This window comes from Cydia fagiglandana, chromosome 25, assembly GCF_963556715.1.
Source record: "Cydia fagiglandana chromosome 25, ilCydFagi1.1, whole genome shotgun sequence".
In the NCBI taxonomy this organism is placed as follows: Eukaryota; Metazoa; Arthropoda; class Insecta; order Lepidoptera; family Tortricidae; genus Cydia; species Cydia fagiglandana.
The window spans coordinates 8,080,681-8,100,176 of NC_085956.1; the positions used below are offsets into that span (position 1 = coordinate 8,080,681).

At 38.9% G+C, this 19,496-nt stretch overlaps 1 protein-coding gene across 1 annotated transcript in view; it reads left to right on the plus strand.

Annotated features, from left to right (window-relative positions):
* Positions 1-8,278, plus strand: part of LOC134676844 (serine/arginine repetitive matrix protein 2) — a 46,391-nt gene extending 38,113 nt beyond the window's left edge. Inside the window, exons 21-25 of the mRNA XM_063535225.1 lie at positions 15-218; positions 380-496; positions 571-774; positions 850-1,053; positions 1,161-8,278. Coding sequence (XP_063391295.1) covers positions 15-218; positions 380-496; positions 571-774; positions 850-1,053; positions 1,161-2,631 — 2,200 coding nt within the window. The 3' untranslated portion in view covers positions 2,632-8,278. The remainder of the gene's footprint in view (positions 1-14; positions 219-379; positions 497-570; positions 775-849; positions 1,054-1,160) is intronic.
* The last annotated feature ends 11,218 nt before the right edge of the window (positions 8,279-19,496 follow it).

A 19,496-nucleotide genomic window follows, 5' to 3' on the forward strand; every position in this document is an offset into this window, starting at 1 on the left:
CGTACCGCGAGAAGAGGGAGCGGGACGAGCGCGAGCGGGCGAGACAGCAGCAGCAGCCCGCCGCGGCGCGGCAGCCGGGGTGAGTTGTCACGTGTGTACAGTATACCCGCCCCCCCGCCCAACAAGATCGACTACAACGCGTACCGCGAGAAGAGGGAGCTGGACGAGCGCGAGCGGGCGAGACAGCAGCAGCAGCCCGCCGCGGCGCGGCAGCCGGGGTGAGTTGTCACGTGTGTACAGTATACCCGCCCCCCCGCCCAACAAGATCGACTACAACGCGTACCGCGAGAAGAGGGAGCGGGACGAGCGCGAGCGGGCGAGACAGCAGCAGCAGCCGTCCGCGGCGCGGCAGCCGGGGTGAGTTGTCACGTGTGTACAGTATACCCGCCCCCCCGCCCAACAAGATCGACTACAACGCGTACCGCGAGAAGAGGGAGCGGGACGAGCGCGAGCGGGCGAGACAGCAGCAGCAGCCGTCCGCGGCGCGGCAGCCGGGGTGAGTTGTCACGTGTGTACAGTATACCCGCCCCCCCGCCCAACAAGATCGACTACAACGCGTACCGCGAGAAGAGGGAGCGGGACGAGCGCGAGCGGGCGAGACAGCAGCAGCAGCCCGCCGCGGCGCGGCAGCCGGGGTGAGTTGTCACGTGTGTACAGTATACCCGCCCCGCCGCCCAACAAGATCGACTACAACGCGTACCGCGAGAAGAGGGAGCGGGACGAGCGCGAGCGGGCGAGACAGCAGCAGCAGCCGTCCGCGGCGCGGCAGCCGGGGTGAGTTGTCACGTGTGTACAGTATAAAACAAGATCCCGCCCAACAAGATCGACTACAACGCGTACCGCGAGAAGAGGGAGCGGGACGAGCGCGAGCGGGCGAGACAGCAGCAGCAGCCGTCCGCGGCGCGGCAGCCGGGGTGAGTTGTCACGTGTGTACAGTATACCCGCCCCCCCGCCCAACAAGATCGACTACAACGCGTACCGCGAGAAGAGGGAGCGGGACGAGCGCGAGCGGGCGAGACAGCAGCAGCAGCCGTCCGCGGCGCGGCAGCCGGGGTGAGTTGTCACGTGTGTACAGTATGTGAACTTATAGCTGTCGATGCTGTGACAATATTTTTTGTATAGGCTCAATAGTGTTTTATACCGTCCCGTTCTCCCCTTAGGCAGGCGCAGCCCCCGGGGCGGGCCGCGGCGCCGCACCACCGGCCGCACCACCACAAGCCGCCGCCCTGGCCGCACCACAAGCCGCCGCACAAGCCCGCGCCGCCCGCCTCCGCGCCTGCGTCTGCGCCCGCGCAGACCGTCCCACCCGCGCCCGCGCCGCACGCCGCCGCGCCGGCGCGCACGCGCCCCCCCTCGCTGTTCTCCCCCGACAACTCCACCGCGCCCGCGCAGGCCGCGCAGCGCCCCGCCGCGCGCGCGCCGCCGCCGCGCCGCCCCGAGCCGCGCCCCGCACCCCCTCCCGCCGCGCCCGCCTCCCCGCGCCGCGCCCTGCGCGACATGCAGCCCCCCGCCATCCTCTCCCCCTTCTCCTCGCCCCCCGCCCCCGCCCCCGCCCCCGCGCCCGCGCGCGACCAGCCGCCGCGCCCGAGGCAGCGCGCGCCCTCCAGCTCGGAGCCCGAGCTCGTCCCGGTCGTCAAGAAGCTCGACGAGACCCCCGGCTACGAGAACCTCATCCGCGACTCCCAGCGCGGCGCGCCCATCCGCGCGAAACCGCCGGAGCAGCGCCGCCCCGACCCCGCTCCGACGCGCTCGCTTAACGGCATCGAGACCGACCCCACCCTGGTCTCGAATCTACTTAAGGAGAGTCTCGCTAAGCCGGCGCCTATAACCGTCGCGACCGAGCGCAAGTCGCCGGTGGTCGAGGTCAAACGAGAGCCCGTAGTGGAACCGAAGCGCGAGCCGGTCGAGCCGGTGGTGGAAGTGAAACGCGAGCCGGACCCGGCGCCGGTGGTCCCTCAGCCCGTCCAGCCGGCCGCCGAGGACGCGCCCGACCACAAACACAAGAAGGAAAAGAAGAAGAAGGAGAAACACAAACACAAAGACCGGGACAAGTCGAAAGAGGAGAGAAAGAAACATAAAAAGGACAAGGAGCGGGAGAGAAAGGAGGGCCGGAAGGAGAGCCCGCCGCCGGCGCCGGCGGAGCCCGCGACGGACGGCGCGCTCCGGATCACGATACCCCGCGAGAAGCTCGCCAGCAGCCCCGGCCTCAAGATCAAGATCCCGAAGGAGCGGCTCGCGGCGCCGCCGCCGCCGCCGCAGGCCGCCGGCCTCAAGATCAAGATCTCGAAGGAAGTGCTGGAGACGTCCCGCAAGCGCGCCGGCCCCGAGCCGCCGGCCGCGCCGCCGCACAAGCTGGCGCGCCACAACGGAGCGCCGCACCCCAAGGTAGGCTGGCCTCTCCCTCCCCCCGCCGCCCCCCGCCTGCCCTACTACATGGTGCGCCCGCCGCCCCCGCTCTACTACGGCATGGGCATGAGCATGGGCGGCATGGTACCCGTGGAGGGCTACTACTACGGGCCGCCGCTGGGCGTGTACCCCCCGCACCCCCCGGGGCCGCCCGCCCCCCCGGCGCCCCAGCCGCCCCTGCCCGCGATGCCCCCGCCAGTTGTACCGCCCCCGCCACCGGAATGATTCATGTCTACTAATTATACTGAAGCTTTTTGCTTGACATAATTTCATTTCACATAATTGTAACGTAACATACGTTTTATAATAACTTTGTAACAATTATCGAATCCGTAGACTTTACATCTGTACTTTTACGTATTTCAATGAATGTAAATAAACAATATTGTATGGCAAAATCTATTCGCTAATGCTATTTACCGTATACTTTTCAAAAGTTACTATGATTAGCTCAATGAAGTTATTATAGTTATATCATGATAGTAAAATTCAAGAATGTTGTTTATTTACTTTCTCTCCAGTACTTAAAATTACACTTTAATTTTAAAAAGTCTCCCAGAAAATTCTTTAGAGCAAATTACAGTTATGTCAAATAAAATTATGGCAAGCAGGAGGCCGAAAATACAGCATGTTTTTAGTACTCTACTTTCAAACTCTAAGTCTGGTAGAATGTTGTACAAATTTGATATATTTATATATATTTACACTTTTCTAATAAGGCTAAGTTAAACTGCCAAATTATATCATGTTACTTATTGATTAGTAGTTGTAGGTATGTTTTATAGACGTACAGTGGAATTTTACAGATCTCTTAACGAAATACTAATAGTATATTATAGTATGCATTATCTCAAATGATTTTTACGATGAAGATCCTAAGCTTTTAACAAAAACCATTGTTTATTTAATGCGACCGGCTTAGCTCCCGTATTAGGCACGTGCCCAAGCAACAATGTCCTTTAAAAAGCAACTGTATCATGATAGTATTAAGGTTCAAATCTATTAATAGGAGGGCTCGCCTTAGGTGGTCGATCGTCCTACATTACCAAAACATGTTAACTCGTATGAACTTACATAGATTTGAAACTTAATACTATCACGATACAGTTGCTTTTTAAACGACATTGTTGCTTTGCCGACCGCATGTACACAAAAGAAACAATGGCTTTTATTCAAATTAGGGTCTTAGGCGTAAAAATCATTTGAGAAAATTCATACTTTACATACCTAGGGCAGTGAAGTAAGAAATGTCTCAGATCACATGTAATTGTCAGCCGAGGCGAAGCCGAGGCGAAGCCGAGGTCGAAAAACATGTGACACAGACTTTCTTATTTACTGGCTGAGGTGTGTATAATATTTTTCTCCTCGACGGAGCCGGAAAGCGGCAACATCGTTTAGCGCAGCGGATCGAAAGTGGACGCTTTCCGGCCGGAGGGCAGAAAACTCTATTTCAAATCAATTCTCACCACTGTTCGTTTATATATTGTTGGACAAAAGGAAAGTATGCTCTGTACATTGCACAAATAACATCAAAATACTCTTAACATTTTATAATATAGAACTTGTTATACATAAAATGAATGATCTATAATTTTTATAACACAATATTATTATACAATATTATAACAAGGATTGGGGACTTCACATATACCTAGCCATTGGGCTAGCGTGGGGACTATAGCCCAAGCCCTCTCGCGCATGAGAGGAGGCCTGTGCCCAGCAGTGGGACATATATAGGCTGAATTATTATTATTATAACAAGAGTTGTTACATTTTGAAGGAACTATATCTTGCACTATTTACTCGCGCACTTTACATAGTTGACTAATGGTGAAACCATCACTTAATGTTTTATTTTACAACAATTTATAGTTTATCGAAAATAATACCTGCTATTCTTGTACTTATATTTACTCTATTCTGCTTTATATATTGAATATAAATATTAATGTGTATCCTTAATCTTATCTACCTTAATACTATTTCACGTCTATATAAATTGACGTATAATATCTCTAGAGCTTTTACAAGTACACTATATATTTATCATATTTTATATGTGTGTTTATCATATTTGTATCCTTAATCTTCATCCATTTTAATACTATATCTTTCACGTCCATATAAATTAACGTATATTTCTCTAGAGCTTTTACAAGTGTACTATATTATTATATTTTTCATATTTTATATTCCATTTTTAGATAATTACTCAATGGTTGAAGTATTGTAGGGATCTCTGTGCAATGTATATAACATAGGTAGGTAGCGGCTACTAAATACGTTATTAGATCACAATATAATGTACGTATACATCTTTATTTATTATATCTATCAAATTTATAGGATAACATCGAATTTACTAATAAATAAAAAAGTTGTGGCTAAATTTAGGTGATCTTTAAATTTGACTAGTAAGTATATATTGTTAAATTATAATCAGAACTATAAATGCATTTTTGCAACAAAAAAAAACAAATTAGAACAATATAATTTAGGTATAAAGATATATTGTGAAAAATCGATAATGTCACAATAGAAGATCTCCTTTGTTTTTTTATTGAACTGGCTGAAATTATAATTAACTTTTTTATAAATAAAAAAATATTTTCGCATCAATATGTTTTCTCGTCATAACATTTTACATTGTGCTTTATTTGCTAATTCCCATATATTTAAAAAAAAACAAGGGCCTGTGGAAATAAATGACTTATGCGAACCAAAGATACATTGATTGAGTAAGACGCGTAAAATCTAAGACAATTTCGTGCTTCGAATTTGGCAGATTAAACGAGATGGCGCTGTACAGTTCAGCTCAGTTTTTAGTTCTTATGACATCTGTCCATTAGGACAATTTTAGCTCAGTCTACTAGTCAAATCAGTTACTTTTTTAAAGAAAGCTGTCAAAACGATTTGCTAATATGGAATTTATATGAAACATTACATCGTGACGTCACGGTCAACTCACCTACTTTTTTTTATTTCTATCCGATTTATTAAATAGAATTTGTGTTTAAAAATAACTCAATTATCAGTTATCAGTTAAGTTAGTAGTTTGGTATCAGTTATCAGTGTTTTTCTAATAATTATCTGATGCTTTATTTCATGCATGGTGTAAAATAATTTATTTTAAATACAGTGACAGCAAAACATCGCGCAGTACAGCGCTATCTATTTAGGATTTCAAACAAAGGGTACGTCTTTTTCTTAGACTTTACCTCTCTATTACAATCATTATCTTTGTGCGAAATAATTAAACATGTGAAGGCGAAATAATTTGCTCCTAGCTTGTTCAATGATAAATTTCAAACCCTCCTTGCTATTTTCTGTCAGTTTTTGCTTCTTTTTCTAACACATATGTAGGGTATCTAGATGTCGGCGGCCGATCGTAAAATCAGGCAGATCGTAATGTTCCTGTGTATTGTTTCAGGATAGTCACATTAAACCAATATATAGGTAAGATAGGTTCGTTAGGTTGCTTCAGATGCCTGAAGGGCAAACTGCCCGGAAATAGGAGCACCGCGTAGCGGGGTTCCGTCGACTCAGGGAACGAGTCAAAGATTTTCACGTTTCAGGATATGCCTAGGAATTTCACGATATGCCTAATCTTACGATCGGCCGCCGGCATACATATTCTTATATTTAAAATAAATTTTAGTACTTCGTAAGAATATTGGTGTTCGTCATCATATATTTATATGTGTCTATTGCATATTATATATACACGTGTTATAACTTGTACGCATAATATTTATATGTACACATTTATATAACTGTTATGATATTTTACCTTTCTTGTACAGTTTAAAATATTATTTACCCTGCATTTAATCTTCACAATACCTATTATGTACAAATCAGTCCAATTTGAACATATTAAGAACAAACTTTGAAAACTAGTTAATGGATCCCTTTGAAATAAAGATCTCCTCAAAATAACTTTATAAGAATATCGGTGATTTCAGCCAGTCTCTCATTTGGACATTAAATGTCAAAATCTAATTAGATTAAATAAAACTATAGCAACTGAGGCATATAATGTATAGATAGTATAAAAATGCATAATATGGTAATAATTTGCAACATTCCTTAAAGTTTATGCTGCGCGTTTTAAAACGCAAACATAATATACAGGACGCCTTTGGTATTAATGACCAAACTCTGAGAGTTGAATATGTTATGTAGATCATATTAAACAGCCGATTCAGTGCAATGTTTTTAACATGTGACGCATGACACGGGAGGAGTGTCATCAATCTCATCATATTCTATGGCGCATGGCATGGCTGCCGTGTCATGAAATGATTGTTCCGCGCCACAGCGAAAAGTTTCCGAAAATGGAACACGCAACGAATCGGTTAATATGGAGCCAATCCCGAGATTGCGAAAAAAAATCAGCGGTTCTATAGATTCACCGAAATGTATGGGACGGCAGAATTTTTTTTTCGCTATATCGGCGTAGGCTTCATACAGTACCGTTTTTACCATAAGGGCACATGGGGCCCGTGCCCAGGCCCCCATCCTCAGGGGGCCCCGAAGGACAGTCAGTAACAGTATATTTGAATACCCATAATAAATAGAAGATCATAGTGGAAAAATTATAGATTAATTATTTTTCTTTACTTTCCAAAATGGCCCCAAATTCTTATGTGCCCAAGGGCCCCAACATACACACAACACAAGTTGGTCATACTGAAGAACCCCCTCCCCTCAGTCCCCTCAGAGCTTGGTCAGTGATAACAAAAGCACCATGTATATTTGAGATAGTTTCTCATTCCAATTTATATACATGCTGTAGATCGTCTTATAATATTATAATTATATTCAATATATTATAAATATAGAGTCAAAGCTAGTTTGCCTGCGCGTACAGCTTGTCTTAACCTGAACATTACCATATCAGCTTTAATTTAAAGTAAAAAGCGTAGTCTATTTTATATAAAAATATAAACTTTATTAAACTAGCTAAGTTAAATTAATTAATGCTTGCTCAAGAACATAAAAATGTATAAAAAACAGGGTCTAAATGAATATAAATGTTCCTGCTTTCGTGTGCTATAATATAAAATGTTATACAAAATGTTACTAGTGTTAAAAATGCTAAATGTCTCGTAAAATATTTACCTACTTGTTAAAAGAAAAAAATATATATACATTTTTTTAAATCTCATTTGGTATTCATAGTTTATTAAATTGACAGTTGGTACACATATTAATTAATTCTTTTTTTTTATTTGACTCGCACACTCATTGTTAATACTGAAGCATTAAATTGAAGGATTAAATATTTATATTTGTTATTTAATTTAATGTGGATTGCCGAACTAAAAATATCAACGACAACCAAAAACAATCTTAAAAACTTCTTAAATTCTTATTCTTTTCGTTAATTTGTATAATATAAATAATTTTTTGATCTTTTTCTCATCGCAAACTCGTATTTTATCAATAACCTATAAAAACCGCGATAAAAAATGTGTCATGATACTTGCTAGTTCAGCATTTCACAATAAATTCTTCTTTAAAATATATTCTTGACAGTTGGTGCCATTCCTGTTACCATTTTATACTGTAGAAATGTTAAAATATAGTTATTTTTTGACGATTTTTAAAAAGTACTTAAGTAGACGTCTAGATAATTTAGAACTATTTTGTTTCATTTTGTTAAAATAAAATATAATAGATGTTTTTAGTGTCACTTGTAAATATTAGTTTTAATGTTTGATTGAGATTATCATTACGAATTTCATTTAGTTTATTTAATAATTTCATTAGTATTACATAGTTATTATTTGTATTTAGTTACTTTATGTAGTTGATTTATTGAAATTTGATTTTTGTTAAAGAGTTTTATTAAAACTTGGAATTTTGATATACTATCTTTTGAATTATATCTCCATCCAGACACATCCAAACTTCGCAAGTTGTGTGTAATACACACATTCCTAGAAACATATTAGGTGATATTACACACCATTGTACAATTTACAATGCTAAAGAAATGTATTAAAATTTATAAAAAAAATGTTTATATTATTTTGGTTAGAGAGTAAATATTAAACAGCAACATAAAATAAAAGTGGTTAATAAAATGATGTTTAACTGTATAGACTTTTATACATTTTTTTTTTTGGTCATGAGTGAAAAAAATGTTAATGCATTAAGCGAATGTTACTGTCTCATTATTATATGTATAATGTATAATTTACATGTAGTTTTAAAGTTATAAGTACACTTGTTTATGCATGATGTGTTGCTAACATATTCACAGTTATATAAATTAAGGCACTGTGTTTATTCGTCGTTTTATCACTATTTTGACGATTATTTCACCGGCGATAAATAATCTAAATTGCTCAATAATTGCATATTTAATGACTTAGGGCTGAAGCCCAGACTAACTTTTTGTGTTATTTAATCTCTTCGCCGGTGAAATAAATGCCATTGGCTGTTATATTTATGTTTTTCTTGTCTTATTTTATAGTGCGACATAAAATTGTAGAAATTATTTAAAATTCCATACTAAATTGTTGCCATGTTTAAGCATTTTAACGTCAAAAATGTGACAGTTACGTAGTTGAGTAGTGGCGCTTTTAATAATTTTCTACAATTTCTTGTCGTACTATACGTTGGCTTATAATGTAAAACTTGAATCTGGATTATAAGCCAACAATATAATTTTGTATTAAATGTAACAGCTAAAAAAGCTTGTGCGGCCTGTGTATATCGTACCTTGCGGGGCTGAAAACCGTTGCAAATTTTCAAATTTACGTTCCATTTTTAAATGCAAGATTTAAAAATTAACGTTCTATTTATAAATTTGTAAAAGTGGTAACACATAATCGCTGGGTCTTCCGCTTAAGAACCCTGGTGGCGGGTGGGATTTGCACTTTGGATGTACATTTTATATTCCAAACTGTAAATATGTATAAACTGGCGGTGGGATTGCGTCCGACGGGGTTTCACACACGGCGTATCGTATAATTGAAACTAATGAAACGCTTGCAAGAATCTTTTAAAATTAGTAAGGCCCATTTGCACCATCCCACTATAGTTCGTTTTTTTACCATTAGAATAAAGGTAAACAATCTTGATGTGTCTTTTAATTGAAAAACACGTTTTAAATATAAGTCACGGCAAATATGTAACAATTATGAATCTAATACTATAATTTATATTCTTCTGCTTTCATAAGTAATAGTTACAACGGATAATTTATCAGAATATATCAGAAAAAATGCCACGAAAACAGTTAAAATTTATATTTAATCATTGCCTATAAAAGATTCTTGCACGCCAGAAGAGTTATGGATTTAAATAAAGTATTATTGATTTTAGGACGAAATATGAAGTTTTAAACAATGCATTTCTAGAGACCAAAACAACATTTACTTTGGCCTCTACGCCATTCGATCTTTTCAAACATATATCTGATTGAGTCTCTAAAAGAACTTCAAGAACGTTCTACTGGCAAAATAATTAAAGCTTTAACTGCTGTAAACATTATTCATTAAAAAATAAAACGATCACGTTCCACAGATAATTTTTACGATAAACTGTTGTAATGACTCAAGACAGATAACGCTCTCAACCCAAAATCATATAACATCTGAGAGTAGTTTATACGAACCAAGATTTGTTCTGAAGTCATAATAGAATTCATTCGGAAAGGATATTTCGAAAATAGAACACGTCTAAGCTAACTTTGCGGTGACAAAGTGTGATGTGCCATTATTAACTTCATATTTATATAGGAATTTGACCTTTCTGATGGCCTTTCACACTTACTGCGAAGTGCAGAGTTAATTTGGTCAGACTACCATGTAAACTTCCGTCGAACAGCATATGTACGAACTTGTATAAACTCTAATTTTCCTGGTACATATGTAGTGCATAATTGTTTTCCTTCGGATTTTGACGGAAACTTACGAACGTGTCTTACTATTTCAGTCAGTCTCGGTACAAAAAGTACTGACGTTGACTGAAGTAGCATGACAAATACGAACGTTTCCGAGAAAATACGATGGAAAACAATTATACACTATAGCTCGTTTTGATAGCATTAGAAAGAAGGTAAACGATCTTGATATGTCTTAATTGAATAACGCTTTTTAAAAATCAGTAACTATTACTTATGAAAGCAGAAGAATATAAATGATCGTATTAAATTCATAATTGTTACATATTTGCCGTGACTTATTTTTAAAGCGTCTTTTTCAATTAAAAGACGCGTCAAGATTGTTTACCTTTTTCCTAATGCTAAAAAAACGAACTATACATCTGTACGTGATCTTATAAAAATGGTCAGACTATACGTGGGCCATACTGAAAGCTTCTGGATTCTGATATACAGGGTGTTACTGACCATGGGGCTTTAAATCCAGGGCTCGATTCTACTGGCTAAACTGAGTTAGTTTTATTATGGCACCAGCCCCGAAGGTCCAAATTTTTTTTCAACTTTTTCATACATTTTGGCTGATCAGATGTCGTCGTTTTCTATGGAAAAGCCAAAAAAAATTCACCGATTTTAGGGTTGGTCCCATAGTAAAAGTAGCTCAGTTTAGCGAGTAAAATCAAGCCCTGGAATTAAAGCCCCATGGTCAGACACATATTGTATGAGACGACTTATTTTTTCTAAGAGTCCAGGAACGAGTTTTCTAGGAGTCCAGGAACTTTTAGTATGCCCTAAGTACCTACGCTTTAATAATTTTGCCGGCACGTTTGTTGACTTGCGACACTCCCACCGCCAGCAGCCCCGGAACGACGACACACGGCGCTCACCCCACGCTCGTTTTCAGGTGGAGACGCTGGGCAACGGGCACAAGTGATCAGGCTGCAGCGTGTGTCGACGTTTCGACCTCTTACGGACCTCACTAGCGTATAATAGTAGCGGCTACGCCGCCATTTTGTTTACACGACCTGTCGGGCGTCAGCGCGAAAATATAACCTCAAAAAACGCAGACGCCCCACGGGTTGCAAGGTTGGAGCCTTGTAGGTTCATAAGCCTATAAGTTAAGCTCAGTTACGTCTGCTTTTGTGCTTTTTTGGGTTGCCAGCGTTAACATTGGGATTTACGTTGGGACACTAACATTTATTCATAAAGCTTTTTTTATACTAGGTGATTAAATTAATAAGTAAATCCATTTTCGTGATAACACTGGTAACGTTTGGCGGTATGCAATACAAATTATATGTAACAAAATACGTACATTATGCATAAAAAAAAGTGCAAGAAATCTATATATGTCTAGTGATGACACATTGTACTTATGAGAAAGATATTATTTAATTTTTAAGAGCGCAATACGCAGGCGTGACTTGATGCTTCACTATTTTGAATTTGAAAGACGGTTTTGGCTCGAGTTGTGCGCGGGTTCGATTTTGGAACGCAAAGTATTGGACGGCAGTTGGCCAATCGCGAGCGCCCTCGCTCGCTATTGGTAGAAATTGCGCGCCGTGATTGGTTCTTGTAACTTGACGGTTTTTAACGGTTATTGTAAAGGTGTTTGTAACATACTAATGGCGTGACTTCATTTTCTATGCTAATTATAAAATTAGATGTGTTATTAAGGACTCCCGTCCAGTGTATGTTCTGTAACGTCTTTTTGTATTTGGCATCAAAAATGAATACGCGCCTAGTTTAAGGAATAATGATTAAGGACCAGGTTATAAGACACTAATTCTAGATATCTTTGAGCACTACTGTATAGTTTTAATAAAAAATCACAGCCATTATGCCTTTTTAATAGGTTAAGTCGTTTGACACGAAAGAATAATATTTAAATACCGAAGGTTGTTATTTGACATTAGTAGAATTCATGAAGAAAACTGGCAATACTCATAATATATTTTATTAAAGTATTGTTTTCAAGTTTTAATTATTGGAGTATTAACCATTTTCATTGAGATACACATAAATTAGAAATAAGTGGTGCACATAACACTCATCGTTACTCCGGTAAAAACTTCAAATAGTCCAATTTTCATCGCCTTACTGATTAATAAAGTTCCATTTAATGAATAAGAAACAGAAATATGCTGTTTTCTACATGTAAATACATTTATAAATATTACATAAAAAGGTTATTTATGAAAACGATTTGATTTGGATTATTATTTTGAATACTAGAAAAAATTGAAGTTTTGAGTGATCCTTTAGTTAGATTTTTTTGCTTTTAAACTTTTTTATTGATGAACAGAAGATAGATATAAATATGATTAATTGATTATCGCTGGCCAGTGGCAGCCCATTTAAATAACGTATGTGTACTGGTTAGTTCCGTTTAAGTGTAAATTAAATTCCCTCAATTTTTTTTTTAATAAAGCTATTATGAGTGCAAGAAACTAGTATGAGAGTGACAAGACATTTCTAATCAATGTTAGGTATCTTTAAAAAAACTATCGCACTTATTGGGGTCTTGTATATCTATGTCAAATGGACATTTTGTAGATAGTTTGCTATAATGTTTGAGAGGGTTTCAAAGTTATGTACAGTGGAATGACACTTGTTAAATAGTTAGTATAATGTAATATACACAAATACTAGAAGCAATAAGGTCAGATTTTAGAATTATACGATAATTTTGTACACTTTTTGAGCCAAAATCGTCTAGGAAGGAAATTTCAGAGCATTTTCATCGTACGCTTATCTAATGTCAAATAAAACTTTGCAAATGGGATATGGGATGTCATTTAGATACTGCGGTTAAAATGTTCTTTGATTAACCCCTTAGCATTGCAAATTTATCTGAGCTATATATGCAATTGATCCTACGGACTATCAAATAAATGATAAAACTGTTAAAAATATACATAAGATCCAATATTTAACCGATTCGTTGCGTGTTCCATTTTCGAAAACTTTTGGCTTTGGCGCGGAACAATCATTTCATGACACGGCAGCCGTGCCATGCGCCATAAAATATGATGACACTCCTCCCGTATGATACGCCACGCGTAAAAAACATTGATGACACGGCAGGCGTGTCATCAGCACCGAATCGGATGTTTACTTTAAATAACTCGGATAAGTTTGTCACGTTTCCACGTCTATCATCAGCCATATTGTTTTCACCGTGATGTACACATATTGCGAAATTACCTAGCCTTCACTGCTACACAAAATGTATACAATTCTAGTTATATGTTACGACTCGGTCTATTATATGGTTGGATGCTGGACTATTTACATACGGCTTATATCGCCGCCTCTACCCTAAGGTATACGGGTGCTTAAAAGTTAAAAATGTATGTCAGTGAATATAATGTAGTCACAAAGAGCGTGTGAGAAGATTAATTGTTTCAAGTTTTTTTTCTGTGGCAACACCGCTGGCATATGTTTTTTCACACTGGCCGAATACGAATCGTGAGATAGCAAGAAAAAAAACAAATAAAAATGAAACTGATAGTAAATTTTTGTGTCTGGCGATTTGTTCGCGGCCTACAGACTGTTTTGTAAATAGATAAGCATTATTATTATTTAAATTTAATTAGAATTAGCGCGTCGCAGGTTATTAATTCAGGGTGATGTTGTTAGATTAATATTATTAAAATATTACCCCCTTATTCATAAACGTTTACTAAAGTTGACAAGCCGATAATAATCGTTTGTCCCTTTCCATTATACCAATACGTCGGAAAGCGACAAACGATTAGCGATCAGCTTGTCAATTTTAGTAAACGTTTATGAATAAGGGGGTTAGAATCTGTAGGTACGGTATATGGGTTGTCGCGGTGTAAAGTCATTTTTTTTAAAGTCCATTTTAGTACTTAGTTAATTTTGAGAGGCGAAATCGTGTGGCAGCAAGTGTGTATGGCAATTTAATTTGAAAAGGAAGCACTATTATGTAGTTAGAGTTAGACCAAGAAAAGTCTGCAGCGATTTCGATAACCTACGCAGTGCAAGTGTTATTTATACGTCATAATTTCATAGACGTTTAAAATAGGTAACACTTGCACTGCGTGTGCTATCAAAATCGTTGCAGACTTCTCTTGGGCTAAAGGGGCCCACTGATTAACAGTCCGCCGAACACTATCGGCCTGTCAGTTGTTCGGAACTGTCAAAATTTTGTTCTAACTGACAAGCCGATACCGTCCGGCGGACTGTTAATCAGTGGGCCCCGTTAACTCTACCCTTGTTTTGGCTCTTAGTAGTTGTATTTTTGAAGTGAGTGAAGGATTATTTGGTTAATGTTTGGACGCCAAATGTTTATGGCGAAGTGTTGTGACGGTTTTGTGTGCCTCCTCTCTGTCGCTCGATATTTCAACATCGCATTCCTATTTCAATAAAATCCAAAAATGTCAGATTTTCTCAATTTTTAAGGATGTCTAAACTGCAAAACGTAATTCAAGACCAAAAAAAGTAAGACAATGTTGCCACTGCAATAATTTGTTGGTGAAATAGTAAATTCCTTTTGATATATAAATAATCACGCTAAGATAATTTATTTATTACAAATTTTACTCCTACGATTTAAAACAGTACTTTTATTTACTTATTTTTACATAAATACAAGACGCGCTAGTAAAAAGTGGCAACATTTTCTTACTTATTTATTATTTAATAATTTCATAGAAGTTACGTTTAAAATAACACTTGCACTGCGTGTGCTATCAAAATAGTTGCAGACTTCCCTTGATTCAACTATTAATTAGGTATCAGTTAATAATTATCAAATCATCATATACAATACTCTTTTTACACACCTCATTGAAAACAGCAACACAAGTCAAGACGAACAACAGGCGGTCTTATCGCTAAAAAGCGATTTCCCCCAGACAACCTTTAGGTAGCGGAAATAAAAAAAATGTCATGTCATGTAGGTGTTCCAGATGCAATAAGATAAATTATCAGATTTTCAATATAATTTCCATTTTGTACTGATATAATATGTAAAAAATAAATAAATAAGTACTCTCATCTCATAATTTTCATGTATTTTGTGAATAATAGGGTAATTCGCTAGTAACTGACCACCCTGAACTAAAAATAAATGTTATTCACTTACAAACAGAATTAATTTTAGTATAAGGTGGCTAGTTATTGAAGGATGGCCAGTTATTGAAACCTTTACTAAAATGAATTCTGTTTATAGGTGAATAGAATTCATTTTTAGTTTAGAGTGGCCAGTTACTAGATCCCTACATCGGGAATTAGACATTTTTGGAATTTGTCGAAACTGGAATGTGGTGTACACAGACATTTTCGGCATGTAGTCGTTATACCTAGTATATTAGTGTAGGTAGTTGTTAATTGCATCTGAATTAATAACCTAGGCGTATCCTTAAGTGAGTTTTTTGTCCTAAGGGGCCAGAGCCGATATTTATAGTATTTTAACTCTGCCTGGCCCAAATACGAAATTTTAATGTATTTTTTCTACGACTTGTAAGCGGTCGCTTTAAAGAAATAGGAAGACTTTGTTTCTTGGATTTTTTTAATTTTAATTTGACGACTAAGTTAGTTAGGTGTAAATATGTTCGAGAAAAATCGTAATTAATTAAAAAAATGACGTAGTGAGTGATTGATGAACAAAGTATAATTGATTTGATATAAAAAAAAAGTATAAATGCGGAAAAGTGGAAATATTTCTATATTCAGCTTCTGTCGGTTGTTGCGAGGGTCGTGTTTTCTAAACGATACATAAATTTGTTATTTTTGTTTTTAAACTTTGACCGTCTAAAAGCGTGTCTCCATATTGCGCGGCAAACTATCGAACATTGGCTCGCGAGGCAGCCGCGCGCAATGGATACCGGCTCGCGAGCCAACTCGATATCCATTCCGCGCGGCTGCCTCGCGAGCCAATGTTCGATAGTTTGCCGCGCAATATGGAGACACGCCTTAAGACGTCAACTGACGCGCGCGGCTTCAGCCCAATGTGAATCCTGGTGCATCCGGACTAGATTCACGACAAAGAGAATAGAGTGTACGGAGGCGGATTGTCAAAGTAAATTATGTAGCCACTGTAAATTTACTGCCATCTTACGACAGAAGATTAAACCTGTTAGAACGCCATTTGACTTTGATCATTAATCTTTCACTGATATGTGTTAACTTGTTACATATTAATATTAACGCCATCTACTCGAGAGTAGGCCAAAGGTATGGTGCAATCTTTTCGAGCGATGGCGCCATAACTTTCAGCCTACTCTCGAGTAGATGGCGTTATTTTCAATGTTTAACTAATTAACACATATCAGTGAATGAATAATGATCAAAATCAATGGCGTTCTAAGAGTTTTAATCTTCTGTCGAAAGATGGCAGTAAATGTACTGTAGCTACCAGTGGCGGCGCGTCAAACATATTCATAGACAAGCCGGGGCTAATTTGGCTTACATATTTCCTTTACAACTCTGCTCAAACGTCCAAAAACAGGTAAGCCGGTGGGAATCGGCTTTTATGGACGCGCCGCCACTGGTAGCTACCTAATTTACCATTACAGTAACACTCTATTTCAAATTCTTTTTGTTCACGATGACGCGCCGCGCACTATAGGGTTGGAGTTCACAGGGTTACAAATGTAGTGAATAATCCTTTACCGTCGTATTTTCACGGACACGCACGAACGTGTTATGCCATTTCAGTCAGTCTCAGTACAAAAAGTAAAGAGGGTGACCGAGGTAGCATGACAAATACGAACGTTTCCGAGAAAATACGATGGCAAAGCATCACTACTTTTGTAAATTGCCTTACCACCGTTCTTAGCTCCAAAGAGTAATAGTTATAATATTATAGAAGAAATTTTGCCGTCAAATTGTCTGTTTCGCTAAATAGCGTTTCGGTAGGCGTTCGCAAATACATCGTAGGTATACTAAAACGAGCCTTATTGTAAAGAGAGAGGATACATTTCAGCGTGTGTGTATTTCTTGTAACTTTTCCTGAATGCTTTGAAAACGCGACCATTAAGTTTCAGTTTATAGTTCAATTACATTTTCCTTACTGAATAAACTTTTATATGCTATATAACTATAATATAGTCGAGATGCTTCGTGGGACGGCGCTCGGAAGTGGTCTTTCAAAAAAGTTTAATTCTGGAAAGAACTGAAATAGACGTTATTGATTGTAAAGTCTAATTTTAGTACGTATGAAGGGAATAAACTTTTTTGGAAAGCAATCCTCAATGATGTAATTAAAGATTTTTGTTCACTTAAACCTTGATTAAAAGGTTAAAACATACATTTTGTGGTTTTATTTCCTACTTTTCCTAGTATGTATATTAAGCTTTTCGACGCCGTGTCATACATAAAAGCTGTCACTCGGACGCCACGTCATCGAAGTGTCAAAACTGAAATGGATCTTTATGCACATGCACTTAGGTCTATGTTGCTCTGTGGTCTGTGACCGATTTAATCCGTCTTTGGCGTTGGACCTGCGGCGCGGATATATCGGTCATTGGCGTCCAAAAGGTTAATAGGGTAACGTACCTAAAGATTGGCACTTAAAAACACCGTTTCTGAGGTGCCGACACTAAGGCCCACTTGCACCATTCCACTAACCCGGGATTAACCGGTTAAACCTGGCGTTACCATGGTTACCAGTACAATTTGACACTTGGTTAACAGTTTAACCGCTTAATCCCGGGTTAGTGGAATGGTGCAAGTGGGCCTTAGTTTAGTAAGCTATGGTATGGCTAATGAGTTTAGTAAGAATCTGGCTAGTTTGGCAAACCATCCGGCAGTTGACACAGCCGAACGCCGGATTACATTAGCGGAAGCAGTTATAAAGTTGACCCAAAAATTTTTTATTAAGCTATGAGCTTCATCACATATGTTCCTTGAGTAATTCTAAGCATTTCAAGCCTGGGAGCCAATAAGAAATGTGTGTCTACTCGGATTTGTAATGGATTCAAACTTTCAACCCCTTTTTAACCCTGTTAGGGGATGAATTTTACAAAACGCTGAAATTACTTTTCCTGTCTTTTAATAATATCCCCAAATACAAAGATTCAAGTCCCGCGTTCGAAAATTTTTTTGATATCCATACAAACTTTCAACTCCTTTTTCACCACCTTAGGGGATGAATTTTCAAAAACGCTGAAATTAGTTTTCTTGTATTTTAATAATATATCGTTTTACGAAGTTTCAAATTCCTAGCTTAAAATAAAACTTGAACCCCATACAAACTTTCATCCCCTTTTTAACCCCCTTAGGGGTTGAATTTCTCAAAATCGCTTCTTATCTCTTGTACACTTTATAAATGTAATCTAGTGTGCAAATTTCAACTTTCTATCTTTTGTAGTTTCGGCTCCGCGTAGCAAAAATCTCCAACCAAATTTTTCACCTTTTTACGTTTTTCTTGTAAAATTACTATGAAATTGAAAAAACAAATATCAGCAATGAATTCTACGTCTTTGGTTTATACGAAAATGATACCAAACTTGCCCTAGTACCCACCAGGATCAGAGTAGATTTTTTTTAAAGATGACGGATGGCGGCCGTCTTTGTACCCCACCCTCCCCCCCACTTCACGCTAGAAATGCTTAGAATTACTCAAATATCAGATGTGATGAAGCTCATAGCTTAATAAAATTTTTTTGGGTTATGTATGGCAGCGTTACATAACTGACTCCAGTACATAGCGGACTCGTTTCTTAAATAGGCGTAAGGGACAGCATGATTCGTCCCTGAATGCTGTCTTTTCTGGTTTGGAGGAAGTGTCCTTTCTGTACGGTAGTACTATTATTTATTCAGTGCTATAGTACGACATAAAAGAGTAGAAATTAAATGAGGGCGCCACTTTCTTCGTACCTAACTGTCACATTTTAGTTTCTACTTTTTTATTTATTGAAAACACGTTTACATGACATTACAGCAGCGCCACCTACCGACCTGAAACAAGTTTGATTATAAAAAAAAACAAGTATCAAAGAATATAATACTCACTAGGGTAGATAAGTATTTAGATACATAGTTGGTCAAGCAGATCTTGTCAGTAGAAAACGGCGGCAAATTTGAAAATGTAGGCGCGAAGGTATATCGTCTCGTCAATTTTAATTGCACGCCTTTTTCTACTGACAAGATTTGCTTGGCCATTATGGTAGAATATGAAATCTATGGATATATTAACGTTGCCAGATTTCGAGAATGACATTTT